The following is a 25,547-nucleotide window of genomic DNA, read 5'->3' as shown; positions in this document are numbered from 1 at the left end:
TCTTTGTGACAGAGATTATTTCTCCTTATTGTCTTATCTAATCTCTTTTCATGTTCATAAACTTTTCTTGACAGCAGTGGGCTTCAGATCAGGCAGTAAATGTATGAACGGTGCCTGACATGCTTGGAGCACTACTGTAGTACGAATAATAATAACTCTTCCCAGATCACCCTATTGAAGATAATTGTTGTCTCAGGATGGATAGTAGATACCCAATTACTTTTACTTCTCTGATTATGCCCCAGCACCCTGGTTGAGAATCACTGGATTCGGGTATTGCATGGAATCCTGGGGTTCCACAAAGAGATTGGGGGTAACAGCGGGGTGATCTGGGAGGTGGTGCATCATCATTGGTGGACTGAGTCTCCTGGCTCTTGTCAGCCTTTAGGATTACATTAGGGGTTTTGCAGTGGAAGAAGTGATACAAAAAGATTCTTTGACTTTAGGAAGCTTGAAAACCACTACTATCTTATGCAATCAGACTGAAATTAAAGATTAGAAATAGAAATGGATTTCTGTTTTGAAACTAAAATATTATGTCTTTATTTGATTGAAATGCAAAATAATTGGGTTCCTTATAAATGTGAAGTCAGTTTAGATTCAAAATCTGCTATGAGCTCCTTCAGGCAGCTCTCATTGCAGGAGGGGGCTGATGGTAAAGTCTGTATTAAATATCTCCCTTCTAGCATTCATGCCATCACAGATGTGACATAATAGCATGTAACAACGTGTAGTTTTTATTATGTGTAGTATTATTATTAGGCAGAAGTGAAGTTTACAGTCTCTTTAAAATGAAAAACATGTTATTGTGGGTTTATTGACACTTTTTAATTGAAAGAGCTATTCCCTTTTGGGCCTTTTAACCAAAACAACTATTTTCATACATTTTGGGGTGTTTTTTCCAGTTTTTGAAACAAATGACTTTTTTTTAAATATCAGTTTTCAAAAACTAATTTTTCAGTTTTCTTTTAATGGGGAAACATCTCTGAAAGAGATCTTTTGTAGAACTTGACACGAACTGTGTCATGCTGAAAAGATTACTGTGTCAATGAATGACTAATCGCATAATGATGATTAGACTTAAACTTTATTTTAGCAATATGGAGTATAATGAGAGCTCTTAACATGTTTGAATCACAAAATGGCATAGGGAACAGCACTGTAGAAATGAAAAGTGTGTTTCTGAAACATTTTCAGGGCTACAGAACGTAAGTTTGCATTGCAAACTGCCAAAATCATAATCGTTTAATTCATATTTTGATTTAGTCTGATTAATATTTCTTTACAATAAGAATTTTATGGGTCTGTTGCAAAGTCTGAGTGACATATTTTTCAATTACTGCTCTCTTTGCTGCAAGAGAGAAATCACAAACACTAATACATACGTATTTTTAATTATATTTTGAAAATTGTCCTTGGTTTGGAAAAATGCCCTGTTTTTTTACCTTAAAGCTGATTTTTAGGTATAAGTTTATATACAGGTGGGAAGTGGGCAGCGGAGTTCCCCAGGGCCCGGTCGTTGGGCCCACGCTGTTCAATTTCTTTATCAGCGATTTAGATGACGGGGTGAAAAGCAACCTGTTTAAATTCGCTTATGATACCAAAATTTGGGGTGAGGTGAGCACGCTAGTAGGGAGGGAAAGACTGCAGCAAGACCTGGATAGGTTACAGGAGTGGGCTAACATAAACAGGATGCATTTCAATACTGACAAGTGCAGGGTGCTGCACTTGGGCAGTAGTAACCAGCAGCACACTTACAGAATGGGAAACTCCCTTCTTGAGAGCACAGACGTGGAAAGGGATCTTGGAGTCATTATTGACTCCAAGATGAACATGGGCCGACAATGCGAGGTCACAGTTGGCAGGGCTAACTGGACCTTGTTGTGCATCCACAGGTGCGTCTCAAGTAGGGCCACAGAGGTGATCCTCCCCCTCTATGCGACGCTGGTCAGGCCACAGCTGGAGTACTGTGTCCAGTTCTGTGCGCCCCACTTCAGGAGGGATGTGGACAACATTGAAAGGGTCCAGAGGAGGGCCACCTGCATGATCCGGGGACAACAGGGCAAACCCTACAATGGGAGACTGCGGGACCTGAACCTGTTTAGCCTTCACAAGCGAAGGCTGAGGGGGGACCTGGTGACTGTTTATAAACCCACTAGGGGGGACCAGAAGGGTTTGGAGAGACCTTGTTTCCCCTAGCGCCCCCTGGCATAACAAGAAATAACGGCCACAAGTTGTTGGAGAGTAGGTTTAGATTAGACATCCGTAAGAACTACTTCACAGTCAGGGCGGCTAGGATCTGGAACCAACTTCCAAGGGAAGTGGTGCTGGCTCCTACCCTGGGGGTCTTTAAGAAGAGGCTTGATGCCTACCTGGCTGGAGTCATTTGAGCCCAGTTTTTCTCCTGCCCAGTCAGGAGATAGGACTTGAAAATCTACAAGGTCCCTTCCGGCCCTACTTCTGTGATTCTATGATACAGATATTTGTATTTGAACTTAGCTTTCGTAGCAGTTATTCTTTGTTTGTGCTATAAGAGGTGTTCCTGAAGCTTATAAGAACAGGTTAGACAAGGGATCAGCAACCTGAGACCCACAGATTGGATCCAGCCCACAAAGGAGCTCAGAGAAGTCCTACCCAGCCTGGGGCAGCAAGGCAGTTTAGGCAGTATGCAGCTGCACCAAGCATCCTGTCCTCTCTGCGGCCCTCCCTAATGTTCTCTCATACCTGCACTTACCGTTGCTGCAGAAGGACTGGCAGCAGGAGAAGTGCAAGCAGCTTGGGCACTTCAGGAGGCAGAGATTTGCATATCATGGCAGAAGGCCAGGTAACAAGTTACCTTCATAGCTAAATGTTGCCAAGCCCTGGGTTAGACCAACACCTGTCTGATATTTAGATACAGATTCTAGCATGTGGCCTTGACCACCGCCAGGACTAAATGGTCTTCTGAGGTCCCATCCAGCCCTACTTTCCTATGATACTATGCAATGAAGTGAGAGTCATATCAGATGACATAGTTCCATTGATTTCAGTGCAACTTAAAATGATTTATATCAATTCAGAATCTGACTTCAAATGTTTCTATGCACTGCTTAGACATTTTGAAAACAAATCAGAATAGCACCCTAGTGATGACATTTATAGTTATCATTGGAATTTGCTTTTGAAATAGTGTGGTGACAATATCAGGCATATTTTTGAATGTTGTGAAGAATACTTATGTTTAAAAATCGGTATTTTAGTTTTGACTAAAGGGAGCATGCTTCTTAAAACAAATTCCAAATGAACAAAAATGAAAATGAGCTGGATGACAATATTTTAATTTGGTTATATCTTGTGTGTGTTCCTTGTGTTTATTTTTCAGGCTGTATGGCACACCCCTGAACATTGACTTGTGGCCTGCTCTTATGGTGGAAGATTTGATTCCTGGTACAAGAGTGGGACCAACTCTCATGTGTCTTCTTGTTACACAGTTTCAAAGGCTCAGGGATGGAGATAGGTAATCAGATTTGCATGATGGTTTGCCCTGTATAATACAGGTCTAGCCAGATTCAGTACCCACAACATCCTGCTTCATGGGTTGGATTGACTGATACGGTATACAAACATTTTGATATCAACCTAATTGTAGCTTGAAAGAGTGCAGGGAAGTTAGGACATATCACCATTTCATTAGTAAGCTTGGTACATATGGTATTCTGAGAACTGATGTGACTGAAATAATTCACCCTTTATATTTAAGAAAACCTGTTTTGACTAGTCTTTGTGCAATTCGTAGTTGGTCAAAACAAAAACCTCTAAACCTTTTGGTCATGTGCTTTGATCCCAACCATTAGCTTCATGATTAGTGTTTATTGAATCAGAAATTTTAAAAAATGTGATGTGCTACAAGATGCTGATTAAAACATAAAGGAATGAAAGAGTAATACACTTTAAAGCAGAAGCTTTAACCAGTGAGAACTTTCAATCCCTCATACCTCACACTTTTCAAATATAAAACAGTTTTGGTGATCAGTGTATGGTTCAATGCCTTAATGCCATAAACCAGTAAATCTCCAGTGTAACCTCTAGGACTCAGTTGTTCTATGCGTCTTCTTACTCTTCATGTTCTGAGAGAGAATTATGGTTCTCCAAATATTTATTAGTTAGCAAAGGTCTCCCCTAAGGCTATTAAGTGCAGCAGTAATAACCTTTTCCCCTTGAAAGCCCCTCATGACTGCAGTGGAAGGAACCTGGAAATGGTGAAATCATTTCTTCTTTCTCTCAATGTTTTAGTTAGGATGAAGAGTTATTAGCCATGGAGTAGCCGTGATGGTCCTGGAAATATACAACAAAGATTTTGTTGGTCTGATCATTCATTGGACCAGCTATTGAGCTATGTCCAACACCTCTTCTTCAAGTATATAGGTGGTCCTGGGAAAGATGTAACCAAAAATATTCTTGCCCTCTTTTCTCAAGATATTTGTGCCACTGTACCTTGGAGCCAGAGGAGGAGGCATGGAGGGGAAGTACTTTAGGAAGGCTAAGCACAAGTATTCATCCTCCCTACTTACCTCCAGAGACAAGGATTGGCCATTTTTCTCCTGTTCCATCTAACCAGACCCTTCTTTATCACTGAATCAGTAGACCACAAAGGGAGCAGAATTTCTTTCTTCCATAAAAGATGTCAATACTTGGCCATAACCTTCAGTCCTAATTCTGCATGCGCACCTCTGTTTTCTCATGACTTTACTGCTTCAAGAAAAATGTGATTTCTGCACCCCCTTTTAAATTAAGATTATTTTTAAAATAAGGAGTTAGACCCAGAGGATCTAAGCCAGGCAGTCGCATCTTTTAAATTAAAAGTTATTTGTTTTTGTTTTACTAGCACAGTACAGATGTGCATAGGGCTTTACAGATGGCATGAGAATACACTGTCCCTGAGTTTACAGTCTAAAGGCTTGGTCCTGAAAAATGCTTCATGTTGATAATACTCTGAAGTCAATAATCATATGTTAGCTTATCTATAGCTGGTTAAAAATTAATTGAGCAAATATTCTGCAAAAATTGAGTTTGTTTTCATTTCAAAGTGTTTGAAATTGATGAATACATCCTTTTCCACAATTTAATTTGAAGTCTTAATTGCAAGTCAAATTTCCTCTATTTAATTTATTTTGTTTTCAATAACAAACGCCAGTAATTATTTTGTAGTGTCTAAGCTAATAATTTCAACTAATTGTTTAATTACATTTTAGGAAAAATATAAAACATGCAATTTTTCATGGATAACAAGAAATGATGATAGTTTTTAGAGGATAATCATTTTTCAAATGGTGTTTTTCAACCAAAAAACTGCCATTTGACAAACTTTTACCAAATTTGCTCCTTTCAAGTTAAAGTTCTGATTGGGAAATGCATGAAAAAATAAGGCGGAAAAGTGGGATGTGACATTTCATCTGGATGATTGGGGTAGATCGGATGCTTGTCACTTAAAGGATGCTGTTTGCTTTTGTTTTTGACAAGCATTTTTGTACATTGATCATTTTAATTCTTTAAAAACAGACTTAGAATCTTGAGAATTGCCAAAATGTATAATTTCAAACAAGTTTAATATTAATATTAAAAGTGGAAACCCTAATTTGAAACCATTCTAAAACATGGTTAACTTCTGTGCAAAACAACTGTGTGAGTTAATAGCCTCTAAGGCTCTGATAAAAGGCAAGCAATTCAAGTACATGTAACTGGAAAACAAAACTCATCCACATTGTGCATTCTACGTGTTCTCTTATAATTGCCTCGCTATTACCATTTGGCATGTTTACCTCTTAGACAGCAGACCTGTGATGTTGTTGTATCTTTTTGCCTGCTGACTAGGTTCTGGTATGAAAATCCTGGAGTGTTCACAACAGCACAACTCACGCAACTGAAGCAGACTTCTTTGGCACGGGTACTCTGTGACAATGGTGACAACATCCAGCAAGTTCAGCCTGATGTCTTCTTAAAGGCAGATTATCCTCAAGGCTATGTAAGCTGTAGTGACATACCAAAAATGGATCTGAGAATGTGGCAGGACTGTTGTGAAGGTCAGTAATAGCCAGGGCAGCAGAAGGAAAAACTACTTCAAATGTATAGTCCTAGAGCACCTCTTTCTTTCAAACCTTGTGTTTTTATATTTTATTCTTTTTTAGTGATTATGGGGGCGGGCTGCTAAGTAAAGCAGAGAAGGGCACATTGTGAAAGAGTGATTTGAGTTTAGACCTAGAGATCCTCGTATGCACCCTCTGGCATGCATATCCCAAGCGGCACACACCGCTGTTGATTGTGACAAACGTCAGATCAGGCAGGAGGTGGGAAGAAGAGCAGAAGAATCAGGCAGGGAGCAAAGTGGCAGGATCTGGTGAGAAGCAGAGTGGCAGGTTGAGGAGAGGGTGAGAAGCAGGTTGTTGGGGGACAGGGAGACATGCAAACCATGTTGGGGCTGGGAGCAGCAAGGTAGCAAGATCAGGCTGGGAGCGAAGCAGGAAGTGGAGAGGGGAGGAAGGGAGCAAGAAGTTAAGTCAGATCAGGGTCCCGCTGGAAGCAAAGCAGGAGGTGGGGACGGACAGAGGTCATTTATGCAAGGAGAATCAATGAGACCTTTTCTTCATTTGCACTTAAGATTTGTTACTTCCACCAAGCAAATAAGCCCCATAGTTTGTGCACAATTTTGTAATTTATTTAAAGTTTCAGTTTTCCACAATATTTAGCAACTATATAAAAGAGAATGGGAAAAAAGGCTCCCTAAACTCAATGCTTTTAAAAGAGTAACAGGAACTAGATTTTCACTCATTTTTAATTCATGATATCTCACAAAAATCTTTTTTTCCTCCTGTGAGCTTCCACAGATGTTGGCCCGGGGAAGATTCATAGGTTCAGTAGGCTGTGTATTCAAATGCTATTCCCTGAAGTTGAGGAAACATCCTTAAGTTTCGTTAACTTCAGAAAAATAAGCATGCCCACTTATATTCTTTGCTGAACTGGGAGTCTAGCTAACGAATAGCTATAGTGGCATCTACTAAGTTAGGTTTGTTATAGCTGTCCTCATCATGGAGGCATATTCCTGTGCCTCATTTTGTGCAGGGTTAAAAGGCTTCAAAGAGCATTTCCCCTTTCCTATCCGTTTTCACCTATGTACAGAAAGTGCTCTTTAAAATTCAGAGAAACCACAGCTATTGCATTATTAACTTTTCAAATACTTAATTACAGTGTGTGTACTAACCCTGTGCGCCAAGAAGTTGTAGGAGGCTTTTTTGTTTGTTTTTGTTCAATCTAAGGTCTCGTATTCATTGGGTGCATCCACATGAGCTGTTAATGTGGCTCAATAAACTGCAGTGCAGTTTGCACCAGAGTCAGCTGCTCCTGGGAGCAGCATCTTCATATGCACCCAGGACTGCAACAGTTTGGGCTGGGGTGGAACAGCCCCAGGTTGGCAGCAGGCTTGGTGGGGGTCAGACCCAGGCTCCAGGTAGTGTTGTTGGGCGGCAGAGGGGCTGACATGATCACATTGCATTGAGTACTGAAACTGGAGCCATGTGGCCAGCCCAGGGCTGCTCTACCCTGATTCAAATTTCTGCAGTCGAGCCTGCTGCCAGCCTGGGGCTGCTTCACCCTGGCTCAAACTTCTGCAGTCCTGGTCACCATCGACGCATATATTTCTGCATGGTAAATGATTCCTCCATAAGATAGTATTGTCTCTGACAGTACTGTTTTATGGTAGAGTTAATTAATACATTGTGCCCTAGTACAGTGACCCTTTCCTGTAGCGCTTATTAGTCAACTCCACAGCTAACTAGTTAGTGCATGTGTCGATGCACCCAGTGTGTCTATATTGAGGCTTTGGTTCTCTATTTCACCCCCTCTTAGGCCTTAAGACAGAAGTCTGACCTACCAGGTTCTAAGAAATAGAGATCTTTTGACTTGCTAATGCATAGGTAGGTTCTTTTCTGGCTGGGGTGTATGTACATTGGAAGCAAGTGCTGCAGGAGTTTGAGCAGGTTCTGCAACCATGAGGCTGCACGACTAAGGTGTGAAGAGTTTATTTTACTAAAGCTAACAAGAAAGGAAACAAATTCATATACCTTAAGTACAGTGGCATAAAAAGTTACATCTTAAAGTGAAACAATAGTAGTGCTTATTTGGATCCCTGGCCTGGGCAGGGGTATGTGGAGGGGCATTCAGTTGAAAAGTAGGGCTGTTCAGGCCTAGGGCTTTGCATTCCTTTACTTTATTCTAATAAAAACAAATGGGAACTTGCAGCTGTGGATGAGTGCTCAGGCTCTCTGTCCAGTTTCCTCACCAGTCCTCATAGACCTTGCTCTAGTTTGTAAGGTCCAGCAGTCACACCCTGTCCTACTGGTTCCCCAGCATGCTGCCATTTTGCACAAATCTCCTGGAAGGAAGGGAAGTTTCTCTCCATATCTCTCATGTTCCTGACTTGTTATACAGCTGCTGCTTCTCAACACTGATCATGTCTTTTGCCAGGTCTTTTCACAGGAATATGAACTTGCTCCCTACCTGCTCAGAAGGAGATATACAGTGAGAAGGCAGTTTTTGGAGAATGGTGTTTTTTCTTGCTCAACATGTTCATCAGGCAGTCCCAAGAGAGGAGCTCATTTGTTTGAGTTCACTGTTTGTAGTTAGCTTTTCTGCTTTGTGAAATCACATAAGCCCAACAAAGTTAGGAATCTTAAATTCTACAAAGGCTTGTGGCTTATAATACTTCAGACGTTGCATATCTGGTGTTGGCTATGCACAGTCTAAAGATATATTAATTCTATTATTCCCTTCTTGCATACACACAGTAATGCAAAGTTAAAGTTACTATGAAGGAAAGTTTGTCATTTATCAGTTTGTATATCTTTTTTAAAACTCAGTGGTCTCAATGGGCATTTTAATATCTTCCCTCTAGAATTATCAGTTTCTGCATTAATACCTACTTTGGTCACTACTGTCTTAAGAATCTAGTAATGGAAACAGCATAAAGCAGAGCTAATCAATCTTGTGGTGTGGGCAGTCTCTGTATGTGGCACATGTGAGATCAGGGAAGAGAAGAGGATCAGCTTTCAGGGAGGGTACAAGCTTACCTTGGGGCACACTTACCAAAAATGATGCGTACCACTTTTATACACTAAAACTGAATTACTCTTGACTAGAAAGAACACAGGGTTTTTTTTTTCTGTCAATGGTAATCATCAAGGGCTAAAAAAAAATTCAGAAATTTAGAGAATTTTTCTATGAAGTTTACAGAAAATTGGTCAAACAGTTTTTCTGAGTTACTGGCCCTTAGGTATCTTAGTTTGAAACTCTGATTTTTGTCTAATGTTTGTGTCTTATTATCTGACTTCAAGCTGTCCACATAGTTAAATCTTCTTGAAAAGATGAACTGGACATATTTATTTGAAGAAAAATTGCTTATAATGAAGTAAATGATTATTAATGATTGCTGTCTTCTCATTACAAGGGTTTTATCACGTGTAGTACTGTACAAGGACTTTGTCCTTTAGTGGCAGTTTAGAGCGAATACAGAGACTTTAAATACTTCACCACTGTAACAGTGGTTTTCCTGGAGCAAGGTTTCAGAAATCACTGTTTTTGGATGTGGAAGGACTGAGGTTCTCTTCAGAGCTTTTCCAGTTTGTGTGGGCAATCAAGTAATAGTTGTGCATTTCGTTGCAGCATGACTCCCAACTGTGTTTTTCTGGTAAGTAAGAAGTAAATTAGTCAAGCTGTTTTTGATTTGCAGGTCATTACCCTGAATATGAAGCTTCTCACTAGGCATACTAATTGGTATAGTGGATGTGTACTTAATAAAGTTAGTAAGGCCTGAGAGAGAGATATTTAAGGCTTATACGGCCAAACAGTGCTTTACATAATCTGTGCAGGCCAAAGAAATGGGTAAAATATGAACTCTGTAAACAACTGCTTTGCTCCAAATGGCCCGAAAACCCACAGAGAAACAGTTCTGCTCAGTTTTATGGAGCATCGGGGAAAGGGAAAAGCTATTACATAGAATTTCAGTCTTCCTTAAGGCTACGGTGCCTAAAGTGAGCCATGAACTTCAGGAAGCAAATTATGCATTCAGAAGTCACTGTGGCCAAATCCTTGCCATTATGTCTGCACCCAGTCAAGTCACCAGAAGAGATCTGATGAACCATGGATGACTGGTGCCTCCTGAGTCTGGGGGGGGACCAGCAGGACATGACCAGTGGAGGGGTCCCCCAGCAGCCAGGTAATGACTGGGGGGGGTTCCCCTCATGCCAGCACTTCCGCCACCAACGTGCTGCCAGGAGAGTCTATTTCAGGGGGGCACTAGCACTCTCCATGGCCCCCTACCGGCCAGAGCTCTTACTGTCAGGGGGAGCACCAGCACTCTCGGGTGGGGGAGGGGTACCCCCCCACCTCTCCTCTAGGCGTCACCTATGTGATAAAGAGAACTGTGTAGGGTTCTTTTTGGACCATTGTTCTAGACAGTGGAGAAGGGCTTCTCTTCATTCATTTCCCACAGAAATTCCCTCTGCGCACTTGTTCACTCAAACTGATCATACTGTTCTGAAACTTAGCAATGGAAGAAGGAACCTGAACTTTTGTAGGTGTTTGCTGTATTCTCATTTAATTTTTTTTTAATAGGTCGGCTTCATGAGGTTATAGGACACATGAAAGGGAACAGAAACTGGCTTTAACCACAAGTGGACATGTGTAGCCTTATGTGGTATACTGCACAATGTAAGCTAGCTACTGTACCAAAAGGGAGTATAGTTGAATTTGCTTCTTAGCTAGGTAAATTATCCCATGAATAGGTTCATGCTAACATTGATAACTCTGGGCATTTATACACATGCTCCAGGAGTTGGGGGGAAGGTGCTTTGGGGGTGGGGGGAGAAGGTGCTCCGAGAGCAGCTCTAATTAAAGTGCCCAGAGCATCACATGTATCAGCATGCCCTCACAGAAAGATGACAGTGGGGGCACTTTAACTAAAACTTTAAAGTACCCCGCTGCCATTTTTCTGCACAGGGACACTGATACACATGACACTGGAGTCTACTGGAGTGTGGTAATTAACACACTGCATCAGACTTGATTTATGTCATTACAGCGCATCGCAGCAGCCTTGCTGCACATGTATAGGCACCCATTATGTCTCTTGTTTGTAATCACTCAGAATTGGGGATATTTCTTGGAATTGAGGAGGGAGGGGCAGAGCACATTAAGTCCTGGCTCATCGGAACATTTCTAATCTGCTAAACCAGGGGCTGTTGTAATTTGCATGTGTCCATAACAGCTGCTAGATGGCCTTAGAGTCAGAAACAGCCTTGGATGTTTTGGGATGGTTGGCTTCAGCCTCGGTTTTGTCACCATCTTCCATGTGTTTAGATTCATCTGGTGATTCAGTCAAATGATTAGGCACCAGTCATCAGATGTTGATAACCTGTGTGCAGAATTTCCTGTAAGAGGTAGTCTGTTCTCTCAGAAGTAGGAAAGATCTGCTGGAGGACTTCTTGAGTGAGGCAGTGATAGTTGTATCAGGGTGTAAAGATCTGATACATCTCTGGAGGACCCAATGAGGAATAAGGATCAGAAGTGACTAGAGAAAAAAAAACCCTCTGTATTGGCCAGAGAAAGGTAGGCTTTGTTGGTTCTACCAGGAGCACAAAACAATAGGAAAATCTTAAAGATTGTATTGGCAGTCTGAGTGGCGTCATAGGCATAGAGTGGACCCATGATTTATAATGCAATATACTGCTAAATTTGAAAAAGATGGAGAGATGCTAGCATTTAGTTATTTGCTATTTCATGTTAATAAGCCAGTCCCAAGAAGGGAAATGGGTTTCAAAAGTACTGGTTATGATGGTGTGTTTAAGGAGAAAAAGGAGAGAAATTAAGACAGTACCAATGTCTGACATTGAATGAGGTTGTAAGTAAAACCCTGCTCCTGTGCTCCCAGCTCAGCCAAATCCCAAATTTGCTTTCCAGACAGAATCTTGGATTTAAGGTTTTATCAAAAACTCATGTACATGTACAATACATTGTATGGAAATCCATGTTATCTAGTTCAGTGGAAGAAATGTTGAGTCAATATTTGCCAGGTTTTCAACTTGTTAATGCACAAAGGCTCAAAACCCAGTGTTTTAAAGCTATTCCTCTGGCTATAGAGTATTGTTTAGAAGCATTACTTGAAGTATTATGTCCCATTTTTGGCACTATGCTTCAGGAAAGACATGAAACAACTTGAAAAAGTCTAGCAGAAAACAACAAAAATGATTAGAGGTCTAGAAAGCATTATTTATAAGTAGGGTGGCCATATTATTTTAAAGGAAATCTGGGGCACTGCTCCTCCCCACCAAGATAACAGCATTGCTGCAGGCAGGCAGGGGCATAGGGCACAGTCAGTGGGGAATCAGAGTGGCATGGTGTGCCAGGTGGCAGGCAAGTGGGCAAGGCTGCTGCTGCTGTGCAGGAGCAAGGCAGGCAGACTGGAGCAGGTGCCACACTGCTGCCCACGCATGCCTGGCCTGGCTTCTAAGCAGCAGCTGGATGCAGGGGCTGGGCTGGGCTAGGCTGGACAGGACACTGCTCCAGTCTGCCTGCCTTCCTCCTGCACAGCAGCAGTGGTGCCTGCCCATCTGCTTGCATGCCTGGTGCACCATGCCACTCTGCCCACCAAGCTATGCCTTATGCCCCTGTGATTCCAGGACTTTTGCTTCAGTTTTCACCAACTGACTAAGACCAGCCTATGAACTCTTGAACTGTCCCGGACAAACTGAGACATATGGTCAACTTATTTATAAGGAATGTTTTGAATAGCTGGGGTTATTTAACTTGGAAGAGGGAAGACTAAGGAGTACTTTGATAAATCTTCAAAGAGGATTATGAAGATTATGATGACTGTAAAGAGGATGGTGATAGACTATTCCCATGTTCTCTCAACTCTTATATTCTAATGTTTATTTTTACAAAGTTTTAGCATTTATAGTGTGTACTGAATGCGGGTCCTTGTCCTGCTTTACTACAGAGATTCAAACAAGTTGTTCTGAAACAGCAGAAAGGCAAGTTTGAAACAGTGCCTTATGGCATATAGTTAAATATAGCAACTAAATTCAAAATCAAGACTGAAAACAATTTTATGGCTTAATTGTCTCATTAAAACTTGCTATGGGCTGTGGAAGTGTGACTTTCTACAACCAGCTTTGAAAAGATTCTTCTCATTAGTCATGCAGCAGCTTTTAATAAATGAATTTATTAGGGAAATGCTTAGTAATCTAATGCATGTCTTAGTATCTAAAAAAATCAACGTTCATTTGTCAGCAGTAATCTTGAGTGCTGGAGACATAATCTTGTAGATATGTGTATATATATAAAAAATGGAAACACAGATCTCCCAAATACCTTAAAACTTCAAATTGTAAACTTCATGTGAAACTTCCATCTGGAATTACAAGGACAGATGGTTGCATAAATCCCACAAGAAAATATACATCTGCCAGTTCTTTGTATAGTTTCATAGTTTGTAGGGTCGGAAGGAACCTGAACAGATCAAGTCCGACCCCCTGCCATGGTAGGAAAGAGTACTGGGGTCAAACGACCCCAGCAAGGTGTTCATCCAGCCTCCTCTTAAAGACCCCCAGGGTAGGAGCCTGCACCACTTCTCTTGGAAGTTGGTTCCAGATCCTAGCCGCCCTGACCGTGAAGTAGCACCTCCTGATATCTAGCCTGAATCTAGGCTCTGCCAGCTTGTGACCGTTATTCCTGGTCACTTCTGGCAGTGCTCGGGGGAACAGGGACTCCCCAATGCCGACTGGTACAACTGTGTGTATTTGAGAAGGATTTATTTAATCAACTGGCATGGTTGCTTAGTGTGTCACTTGTGTCAGTATAACACGTAGATTCCTGTACTCATAGTGCTCTTTCATTTCTAAGAGGCACCGGAGGTAATAATTTCGCTAAAAAGATGTAGCATGCATGTGGTTTTTAATTGCACCCGGCAGAAAGGTGATGAGAAACAACCAGTTTAAATTATTAGAGGTGGATCAATTGAATAACTGTTCCTGGGCCTAGGTGGTTTGCCTTTTGCCTGGAATATGGATCTTCTGAATGAAGCCAGATTGTGACTGGCATTTACACATTGTGTGAAATGGTTATAGCCCTGAAATGGTCAGCTCTGATCATGCCTCCCCTTCATGTGTGCACATATACACATGGTACATGCAAAAGGCCTTTCACAGATGAGTTCTTTGCAACTCTGGTTGCAACTGTGTTACAATAAAAGGGGATGAGTGAGGTCAGAGCACATTAGTTGCTCTTGGGGAGCCCTGATGGTGTAGCTGAGAATTTTCAGTATAACTGGCATCTCAGAATGGGACTATCATTTTCTAATCTCTCTGGGATTATTTTGACAGTATTTCTTTTTCTGCAGTCTAGTGGCTGCTATACCATAATTTTGCCCCATTGAAAAACAATATATATATTTTTTCATAGAGAACCTGGCGAGCCAATTGGCAAATCTTTCTAGTCTATGAGATTTCTTCCTGATCTTTTGAGTCAGTTTTACCTTTCACCACAAAAAATAATTTCCTTGATAATTTTATCCGTCATCAACAGGCTTAGGAAGATTTTTTGCCAAAAACTGTGGATTGAACATAGTAACTACATATGGTTTCCCTTTCCCCCCTATTGTCACAAATACTTAAGTGTGGTACTCTTCCCCTTCTAATGCCTGAGATTTGAGTTTGAGGCAACCTTTGGCTAATAGGTATAGGCCTTTCACCTCAAGCTGTGTGGGATCCAGCTGGCAGGACACACTGAGTGACATCATTCTATGGTAATGATATGCTATTCTTATTACAAAGAAACTTTAAATTATGGAGACAAATAGCATCATTCCTTGAAAACAATTTTATACCTTTTATTTACTTGCAGACAGATATTTATGGACCTCATCCAAGTAAAGTGTAATCCATGGTACTTCCAAGTGCCTCTTTAAAGGTACTTACATCTGAATAGCTCATAATGAGGAAGTACATCTTCTAATATTTAAGAGAACCTCTTTTTATTAGAAAAGGTCAAGATGTTAAAAAACTAGATCCTTGAACCATTGAAGTTCTTGGTTTAAAGGTTAAAGCACATTTTCAGTGCTTAATAAGTAGTTATAACTGATCATCATAAGGAATCAACTGAAGAATTAATTTAAACTAATCCTTGTGTATGGATTAAGGTTGGTCTGTCTATCTAGTTCTTATTCTAGTCCAGTGACTATCAATGGTAAGTAAAGAATCTGTGCTTCAAATGTAGTGATCACTTGCTTTCAGGATAGGAATTCAGTTCTGAGAAGTGCTGAATTTCTACATTTCAAGCTTCTTCGTATATGCTGAAGTGGCAAGGCTGAGACAGGGAGAGGACCAGAAGAATCCTACAAGATTGTGTGAGGAGATGGTAGTGTTATCTAGAGTGAAAGAAACTGTGGGGAAAGGAGGGGGCAGAGAAAGAAAAACGTGTATTGAAGAGTCATCAACATGGTATGTTGCCCCTGGTTGCTCAGAAGCTGGACAACCTTCATAATATAAAATACTCGGGCAAAGTTCTAATTCAGATCTTCTCTCTTTGAATTTCAAAGTTTCCTTGATAAAGTATTTTGGGGTTTTATAAGCTTATCTTAATCCTTTGTTAAATATATATTTGATTTATTTAGTTTTAGTTAAATATGGAAAAATGTTTTGTGGCCAAAGAATAACATAGTGGAATTTTGTAGTTAAATCAGCAGCTTATACCTTTCTTCTTTCTTTTTGTTTTAAGAAAGCATAACAGTTAATTATATATACATTGCCAAAATCAAGACTCTTAGTAGAAGCAGTAGACTGCCAAAATATCTTGTCATGTCTACATACGATAAGGCATACATATTTAATTGTCATTTCCATCCTCACGGATGGATAGTGAGCACAATTACTAATGTCTGGTGACTAAAGTAGGGGCAAACTGTTTTAGAAGTGTTGGAAGCTTGTGAGAATATTTTTGTGTTGTTTTATCAAAGCAAATATTGCAAAGCACAGTATTGTGGCACAGAAATGCTATATATACCTCATACCCCTATGAAAATCATTAGAAACAAAGCTTAGAGTAGAACTCCTAAATCTCTCTCCTGTAGGTTTGAGTGGGTTATGGCAAGTTCAGGTTTAATGAACACAACTTCTGTATTACTGATATTTAGGAAAGTAGGGTTGGAAGGGACCTCACGTGATCATCTAGTTCAGCCCCCCTGCTCAAGGCAGGATCATCCTTGATTAAACCATCTTAAACCAAAGTGTCTGTCTAATCTGCTTCTGAAAATTTCCAAGAATGGAGATTTCGCAGTATTTCTAGATAGCCTATTCCAGTGCTTTCCCACCCTCGTAGTCAGAAAGTTTCTCCTAACCTCCACCCTAACTTTCTTCCCTTGAACTTTTTGAGGCCATTGCTGCTATTCCTGTCTATTTGGTCCCAGGACCTTCATAAATAAATGACTCCAGCCACAAGTGGGAGAAAGAGTGTTGTCAGACTGACAGGCACAGAATATATTGTGAACATAGAGTAACACTATACATGCAGTAGCATTAGAAGATTCAACCAAAAATAACTTACAAATTTAGCTTCAACATATTCACGTAAGTCACATTGCCTTCTTGCATTTTGAAATGATACTGGCATAACACAGACTGTAGTCCCCTCAGGTGACTTGCTTTTGGGTAATGTTAATCACCTTTTTGACTGCTTTTCAGAGAATGTGCTGCACTCTCTGTTATGACAGGCTCACGTTTGCATTTTCTTTCCTTGTGGTCCTGGGACACAGTCCTAAGGAGATGGCCCTCCTTCATCCATGTCAGATTTATATGTCTCCACAGCAGATGTAGGTGGCTCAACACTGTCTGGTTCTGACAAGTCAGCATTGCTAGTATCTGGTATAGCACTAGAGGTTTTTGCTGTAGGTTGCAAAATTAATGGCCAACAACAGGTGAGACTTCAACTGTTGCTGCTATATTGTGTTAGGTAGTCATGCATATAGATTGCAATTTGTCAGTGTGGCGGTGCCAAACGATATTAGGTGCCACTTGCACTACGAAGGATGAAGGATCTGTTTGTGCAATCACATCTGCAGGCTGCCATTTCTTAAGTCCTCAGTAATCGTGGGCCAAAGCATTTTGGTCTACATGTAGCTGCAAAGGCACATCTGTTCCTCTTGACATGGCCTGACTTACTTGGCAATTTCTGACATACTGCTTCAAATCCACTTTTAGTAAGCCCAACCATGACTTGAAATTCTGGCCCATAAACAGTACTGCCGGTATCTTACTCATTGCAGCATGCACTGTATTCTGGTATGCTAGCAAAAAGCAGAACTATATTCTGATGTACTGCCACAACAAGGATTTGACTCTAAAAAATTTGCATTTGGTACATTTTTGCTCACAACCCTCTTCAGGACGTTCTAATACTCTCTTCAGATTTCTCAGATGTTCTTCACCTTTTTCCCAGTTGCAATAATATCATCCAAATAACATTTGGAATGCCTTATAACTCTTGATCCACTGTTTTCTGCCACAGAGCAGGAGGGGAAGCAACACCAGACACTATTATCACTGTTTCCTTTTGTGTATTTCCATCCCCTTTAGATCTTCTTAAACTTCCATCAGTAAGTAAGCTTCCACTAAAACAGTTTTGCTAAATTTCTCCTCTCCTTCTTCTCCCTCCCACCTGCCCCAGTGTGGCAAAAATATCTTCATTTTGAGGTAGGGGATATTTACCAGCTTTCAGCATAGGGTTTATAGTAAAGTGGCACTACAGGCACTCCCCATTGACTCCAGGCTACTTTTGAGAGAATGTCTTCTCTTTCTAGGCAGCCCAGTTCTGCATTTACCTTGGCATGCAGGCCCTAAGGAGCTTAGGTGAGTTTTGTGTAACTTGGCCTGGGCATTTTCATCTATTATTATCCTAGCTTTAATGTGTTTTAAAGTTCTTGTGACTTCTTTGAACACTTCAGAGGCCTGGTTTAATGTCCCTTCTGCTTGTTGTTTAGCTGTTTCTGTGGTGAACTTTGAAAGTGCCTGCAGCATCTTTACGCACTTCCAGTCCAGGGAATCTTTTTTTAACCATTCTTGACCCCACCAAGTGGGTCATTCATTTTCAATGACATGCATGTCTAAGAGGTGCTACTTATATTCTTTGGGCACTCACATCACACCTTCTAGCACAGTCTTTTTTAAAAAAACACTAGGACCTCCATTGATTCCTTATTTTTAAACATTCTAAGGGTTTTCCCAGCAACCCACAGTCTCAGCTAGATGGCCAATATTCACCTGTATTCACATGATACAGTTACTCCAGTCTCACTAGCTATCCCTTTTTATTTCCTTTCCTATTCCTTACTGCACTTTCTTCTTTATTCTTAGCACAGCACAGTGCCTGCATATGTCCCTGTTCAATAAAGCTTTGCCAATACCATTCTGTAAACCAAAAATTACTTGAAGTGTGAGCCCCTTCTCCACAGCAATAGCACACGTCAGGCTGCTGCCTGTCCTGGCTCTTCCACTGCATATTTAATGCTCATTCATTCCTATTTCTATAGGCACTCCTGCATGCAATTCGATGGCATCCTTTGCTGCAGTTTTTGTAGTGATTTGGATCTCAGCAGTACATTTGAAGGTGAGGTTTTCCTCTGTAATGCATTTCTTTTGTATGGCTTCATTAAGTAACCCATACACAAATCTGTCTCTTAGGGCCTCATTAAGTCCATCCTTAAAACTGCAGTGTTCTGACATTTTCCTTAACTCTTGTCACAAAAGAGGAAATAGATTCACCTTCAAACTTATTTCTTTTATGGAACCTGAACCTTTCTACAGTAATAAATGGGTTAGGTGCCAGATGCTCTTGAACAATTTAAACTAATTCCTTAGGTTTTGCTTCCTGGCTTTTCTGGGGCAAGCAGACTGTTCAGTAAACTATGTGTTTTTCTTCCCATTTAACTAAGTAATACTGCTACATGTTTCCAAGGGGGAATCTCATTACTTTAAAAAAACGGCTCTAGCTGCTCTGTATATATAGGCTAGTCTTCCAGGGTGCTGTCATAAGTCCCAGTTGTTCCAGTATTAGTACCCATTTTGGGTTCCATCAGGTTGCAAGTACTCATAATTAAAGTGGTTTTTTTTTTTAGGTTAATTTAATGCACGCCCCACTCATGGAATCTTACCCTTGTTACCAATTGTTATGTTGGTCTCAGGGCCATCATAAATAAATGATTCCAGCCACAAGTATGGGAAAGAGTGCTGCCAAACTTTATTTTGAACATAAAGTAAGACTATGCATTAGCAAACTCATCAGAAAATAACTTTAGGCCTCTGGCAGACATTCAGTTGAAGGTGTTGTGGGATCTGATGCATGATCCCAACAGTTATACTTCCTGCCATGCTACACATGCCTAGCAGAAAGCATGATTGTGGGATTAAGAATTAGATCCCTATCACGCCAAATTACACTACAGGGGGAGCCCCAGGATCATGATCCCATGCTCCCCCTGCACTGACAAGTAGCAACCCAGTCATCTGATCCCATCTCCAAGCCTGAGGGGTGCACTCAGGCCCTTGACTCCAGTGTGCCCCCTGAGGTTGGGAGCTTTGATCAGCTCTGGCTCTCCAGCCTGTGGCTTCATCACAGCCCACGACTCAAATGTGCCCTCGACACTGGGAGTACAGACCAGGTAATCTGTGCTCCCAGCCTACAGGGTAAAGCAGAAGGTCTTGCTGTACCACACTGGCTAGGAACAGCAGCTAATCAGAGCCCCCTGCCTTAGTTGCATATCAGAGCCATGGACTCTGATGCACCCCCAAGACTGGGAGAAGCAGTCAGCTGATCTGCACTTCCAGCCTTGGAAGTGCATTGAAGTCAATGTCTCCCATGCACTACTGAGACTGGGAGCCTTTGATGCCTGATGCCTGGGCACACGTGCAATTTAAGGTGCAACAGGAACCAGTCACAAAGTTATTACACAAAATGCATGATGAGGAATGGAAAAGTACTAAAAGGAGTGTATACGTGTCGGGTCAGGCTGGAGGGAGGTGTGATGTGGGTAAAGGCTGAGTGAGAATAACACCGCAGCCTTTGGGATAAGTTTATCAGGAGACAGCTTGAGAAAACTCGCTTAGCTCAGCCAGATACCAAGACAAGTTGCTATCAGACTGCCAAGAGCCTGGTGCAGGGGGGCAGGTTGACATGTATGTGATTTATCAGTATATAAAGCAGCCTGTGTTTTACTCTTGTTGAGCATCAGCTGCCTCTCACTGTTCTCCTATGGCCATGTAAAATAAAGCACTTCTGTTAGCCAAACAGTGATCCTGTCTGAATTTCTACATCATGCATAGCAAGGCTTATTCCTTGTTTTTATTGTGCCATAATTGTATTAACATGTAGCCAGGTTACTTAAGGTGCGATTAACTATGGCCATGGAGAAAAGCCCATCTCCATCTTGTCTGTAATTGCCCTTCAGATATTTGAAGACTCTTATCAAATCCCCCCCATCTTCTTTTTTCCAAACTAAGTAACCTGAATTCTTTCAGTCTTTCCTCATAAATCTTGTCTCCTAGACCCCTAATCATTTTTGTTACTCTGTGCTGGACTCTTGCAAATTGTCCACATCTTTCTTGAAATATGGGGCCCAAAACTGGACACTTTTCTCTTAAGTATGAACTTAATCCCATTGTCCAAATCATTATTGAAGATATTAAACAGTACTAGACCCATGATGAACCTTGGGGAACCCCACCCCCAACCAGATATTGAACCACTGACAACTACTTGTTGAATACTTCATTAAGCCATGTTGTACAAATGAAGGGCTTACATTATTGTAACAGTTGTCTTGTCTTGTATTCAAACATAGTGGGCAGGAACAGGCTAGCCATATAAGGAAATGTTCTACTTTAGTCTTTTTGGGGAAGGACTTTAGATGCTTTGGATTCACATTTCAATTTGCTGATCAATATCACAATTTCTATAGTATCATGTTGTTATAGGTTAGATTCTCACTGAGGCTTCCAAAATTGTAACTCCATGTCATGTGCTAGCAGTGATTTTTGCATTGAGATATAGGTCTGCAGCTAATAACCCTATTTGCCAAGACATTTTTCTTAAATAAGGAAACAGTTGTACAAGCAAAATTAACAATCTTGTTATTAGAGGTCTACCTGAAAATGTAAGCCCTCAACAGTTAGGCCAGCCAACTCAAAAAGAGTGATCCTGATGCTTTAGAACTTTTTATAAACTCACCATTTTGCTTCCATAGTTTTTCAGGTTTTTTCCCTCTCATTTTTATATCACTGTAACATGGTACAGCATCTATTATACTAGAAAAGCACTCTCTATATTGTTTGTTGCATAAAATAGTAAAACCTGACTGGGTTACCCATAAGACAGATTTTTTAAAATCGTTTTTGTCCTTTCTTTTTCCAATGAGATAGTCAAGCTTGATTAAAAGAAGGAAAACAGTATGTAAAATACAAAAAGATATAAAGTCCTAATTCAGAGGAAAAAATTGAGGTATGTATGTTTAATTTTAGGCATAGAAACAAATCCGATTCACTTCAGTGGAGCTTCAGAACAAGCCTACTTAAGCTTTATCTAAGCAGCTGGACAAAGAGTTTCTATGCACTTTCTCTGTGAAAATTAGTGTTTCAAGAATAATATAAGCCTGAATTACTGTGTTCACAGACTGTAGGACACGGGGACAATTCAGGACTCTGTCACACCAGTTTCGGCGCAAACGATCTGCTAAATACAGTTATTCCAAACAGAAGAACAAAGCAGATGTCCTGAATGATACTAATAACAGGTATGTAGATGTGAATCAGCAATATTAAAGGACAAAGAATAAGACATGTTTGCACATAAAAGATTTTGGGTACACTTGAGACTTTAGAAGCTCTACATTTGTTAAACTTTTATGCACAGAAAATGTACACAATATGAAATTTCAAATGTGTTTATTCTTTTAATACAAGAACACCATTTTTGATCTGTCTGTTATAACTTGAGTTGTATTCTGTTAGAACAGGGATGATGATTCTCTGCTACAATACTATTCTTGTCTCCTTATTTTAATTTCTAACTACATTTGAGCTTTACATGTAACCTTTACAATGTATTTGATTTGATTAGTAGAACATGGTAAGGTGAATGTAAACAGTGTGGTATTTACAGCTGAAAACTGCCCTAGTTATATAAATTAGTTGTAATGGTACAACATCTTTAAAATGATGAAAAACACTTCAATAGCTATTTGGAGGTACTGTATTCTTATTAAGCATCTAAGAGAGAGTTTTTGTGAGAGATTAAATCTGGAAAGAAAAGTACTTATTTTTTTGGTGTCAATAGTTTATATAATCATTCCTAATGATGAAGATAAGCATTGTAGATTACAAGAAAATATTTAGAAATATAATACATCAAACTCAAATGAAATAAAAACCAGATAGAGAAATGTGATACCAACATTTTATTTTGAAAGGCAATAGAAGTTGCCAGTTTAAAGGATAATGATGATTTCTGTAGGTTTTCAGTAATTAGTACTGGTGTTTTATGAGTTACTTGACAATACTCTTTCATGGCAGATGACTAAACATAGCTATTTCAAACGTAAAGAATCTGATGCTAATGAGTTTTTGGTACTGTTGTATGAGGTAGGATATGTCTGTATCCCATAGAAGGTTAATTCTTCAAGCCTGATCACCTACTGCCCTACGTCTTGAGCACCTGTGTATATAAGTAGTGCATAGCAGATAAAAATAACATTAAGATCAGAATTATCCACTTGGTACAGAAGCAGCTTTGATAGTATCATATGATTGGCACAAATGTATTTATTGTTTTGTAGAGATCTGGAAGCAGGTGTCACTTGTAGTTTATAAATCTAAGTGGCTCTCATTTTAGAGCATAGTAACATTGTGAAGTTAGATAATCACAATTATAGTCTCATAGTCTTGGACAAGAAAGAAAATATAGCAGCTTTGAATTGTTTCAATCCCTGCCGCATGGGAACATTGGCAAATATAGGTCTGATTCTCTTCTGACTTTTTATATCTTTTTTACATGATGGAAAGTTAAACTACTCTTGATTTGCACTGAATTGAGCTAAAGAAGAATTAGGGTTTATATGCTTTATGATTTTAAACATTTTTCTAGGTTTCTATAAAATAAAGATAAGCTTGTAAAATATTTTTCCCTTGTGTAGCACATCTGTCTGGAATGAAAAATGAGGCATTACTGTCTTTCAGATTGTGAACATCTTGATTTTTAACATAGAGTTTTATGATGATAATCTGTGGGCAAGAAAGATCTATTTTTGTCTTCCTTGTATGTAGTTGGGGTAACACATTATCTTTTGTTGGCTAATTCAGTACTAGTTTGGGAGAATTATGTTTAATTACACTGAAGTTATCTTTAGAGCTTGGCGTACTTTTTTCGTCTGATTTATTCTGTTATTTTGTATCCCACCAGAGGAGCTTCAGAATTTGTGCAGCGGTTTATGCCTGATTGAATAAATGGAGATTAAGGCTGAGGGTAGAAGAAATGTATGGATTTGCATTATTTAGCATTTGTCAAGTTCAGGGTCTGAAGTAACCGAAATAAGAAAGTGATATTAGGGATTTCCTCACCCAGCCCAGAGCTGGTTAGGAGGTGCTCTAGAAGGGGGACAGCTCCTGGCCAGCCCCTGGCTGCTTGGGGAATTCCCTGTCTAGTCTGGGGCTGCCCCAGAAGCAGAACAGGCCCCAGCCAGCCCCCAGCTATGCAGGGGGAAGCCCTGCTGGGCACGGAGCTTGTCCCCATGGGGACAGCTCTGCATTGGCAGCTGTCTCCTGGCCCCGTGCACAGCAGGAAACATGCTGCAGCTGGCAGAGCTGTCCTGGCCCTGTTCACATGGAGACCAGCCTCATGCTCCCTGCGGACTCCTGGGCTAGCACGCCACAGGAGCCTGAAGCTCCCTTAAGTGCTTCAGGGGACCAAAGCAGGGTAGGAGCACCCATTGGTGATGCATAGGGGGTGCACATGAGTGCATGTGTACCCCCTTAGGGTGACAGTGCACCCCCTGCAAAAAGGCGCTGCCAGCAGTGCAGGCAATCACCACTCGCCACCCCCGCCCTTGAAGCTGACACTGCTGGCAGCATCTGCAGACAGTCCACAATTGCTGCTGGCCACCACCGACGCTGCTGCCATCTGCAGGTGGTTGTTGACCGCTGGTCAGCACTCACCAGCCCCCCTCCGCCCCACTGCCAACAGCGCCGGAACCACCAGTGGAGCTCCCTGCTTGCCTCTCACGGAGCCGCCACCTGCAGAAGTTTGCTGTGCCCCCTGCCAGCCTCCGGGGGCACGTGGCATTCATGGGAGCACCTCTCTACTGAGCTGCTCCCAACAGAGAGCATGTGGAGATGTAGAGATGCACCCAATGTGATTTGCAAGCACTCTCTTTTCACCAGGTTGCAACCATTTTCAACCCCTCCTTTTCATGTTCTCACATAGTAATGGGAAAGGATTGCTGGAGATAAGATTAGAGGAAAGTGGGGGCTGATAATGAATTTCACTTTTTCAACTTGCATATTTAATTTTCAAAACCCAATTATATACGGGCTTTATGATGCTGAATATGACAGAATATATTCCCTGATTTCACACAGAGCAGAAATTCTATAATAATCTTTATACAGAATCTTTGGTACAAAGCACTCCTAAAATGCCTCTCAGTAGTACATTTATAGTTTTTAAATATTTATTAGTAATGTTTATAATAGTGCAGAATATTTGAATGATGAAGGCACATAGAAACTTAAGGCCTACTTCTTATTTGTACTGAGAATATTTTACACCTTCCTGGAGTTCCAGAGTTGTCTTAAAGAGTCTATAGATTATTTATACATCTATAGATTATTTATACATCTATAGATTTATGTATGCTTCAAGGCCTCTCTGCACTTTGGGTGGTGTCAAGTGGCCAGAATGTAAATGTGAATATAGGCCATTAGAAATTAAAAATACATCCTGGATTTTAGAGGCTGAGTGGTGTCCCTACTAAAGTTTGTCTCACTGTTCCATAAGTGGTTTCTTGTGTGCCACTCTTCAATAAGCCTTTAAAGATCTTCTCTATGGCCTCCTGAATACATCTTAGACTCAACTAACTCTTCTTTTTCTTTCTTTACTCTCACTGGGTGCATCCAGACGAGCCTGCATATGCCTCTTGCAGCATCTCAAACCCTTTTGAGATGCTGCAAGAGGCACGTGCGGGAAGAAAAAAATGTTTCCCTCACTGTAAATTTGCAGTGGGGGAGCAGAATTAGATCCCTAAATATCTAGGGGTCTATGAACACCCTGGGGGAAAAAACAGGTCAGGGCATGGTCCTCCACAGAGGCTCTCTGGAAACCTGCCAAAGCATCTCTGTAGTTGGCCCTTTCCCCATTCCTGAAGCACACTGCCTGTCCTTGCTGGGCAGGCAGTGGTGCAAGCTGCAGGGACCTAAACCAGGCTT

General features: G+C 40.8%; 1 protein-coding gene across 2 annotated transcripts in view; it reads left to right on the top strand.

The window, feature by feature from the left end:
- PXDNL (peroxidasin like) overlaps positions 1-25,547 on the top strand; it is a 344,128-nt gene that overhangs the window by 294,161 nt on the left and 24,420 nt on the right. For both annotated transcript variants that reach the window (XM_090039946.1, XM_090039947.1), the window contains exons 18-20: positions 3,362-3,496; positions 5,851-6,059; positions 21,742-21,862. In XM_090039946.1, coding sequence (XP_089896072.1) covers positions 3,362-3,496; positions 5,851-6,059; positions 21,742-21,862 — 465 coding nt within the window. The remainder of the gene's footprint in view (positions 1-3,361; positions 3,497-5,850; positions 6,060-21,741; positions 21,863-25,547) is intronic.

Source organism: Crocodylus siamensis, chromosome 3 (assembly GCF_052110815.1).
Source record: "Crocodylus siamensis isolate JL-2025a chromosome 3, ASM5211081v1, whole genome shotgun sequence".
Lineage (NCBI taxonomy): Eukaryota > Metazoa > Chordata > Crocodylia > Crocodylidae > Crocodylus > Crocodylus siamensis.
Note: the sequence above shows the minus strand (reverse complement) of the source record. Positions and strands in the feature narration are given on the sequence as shown.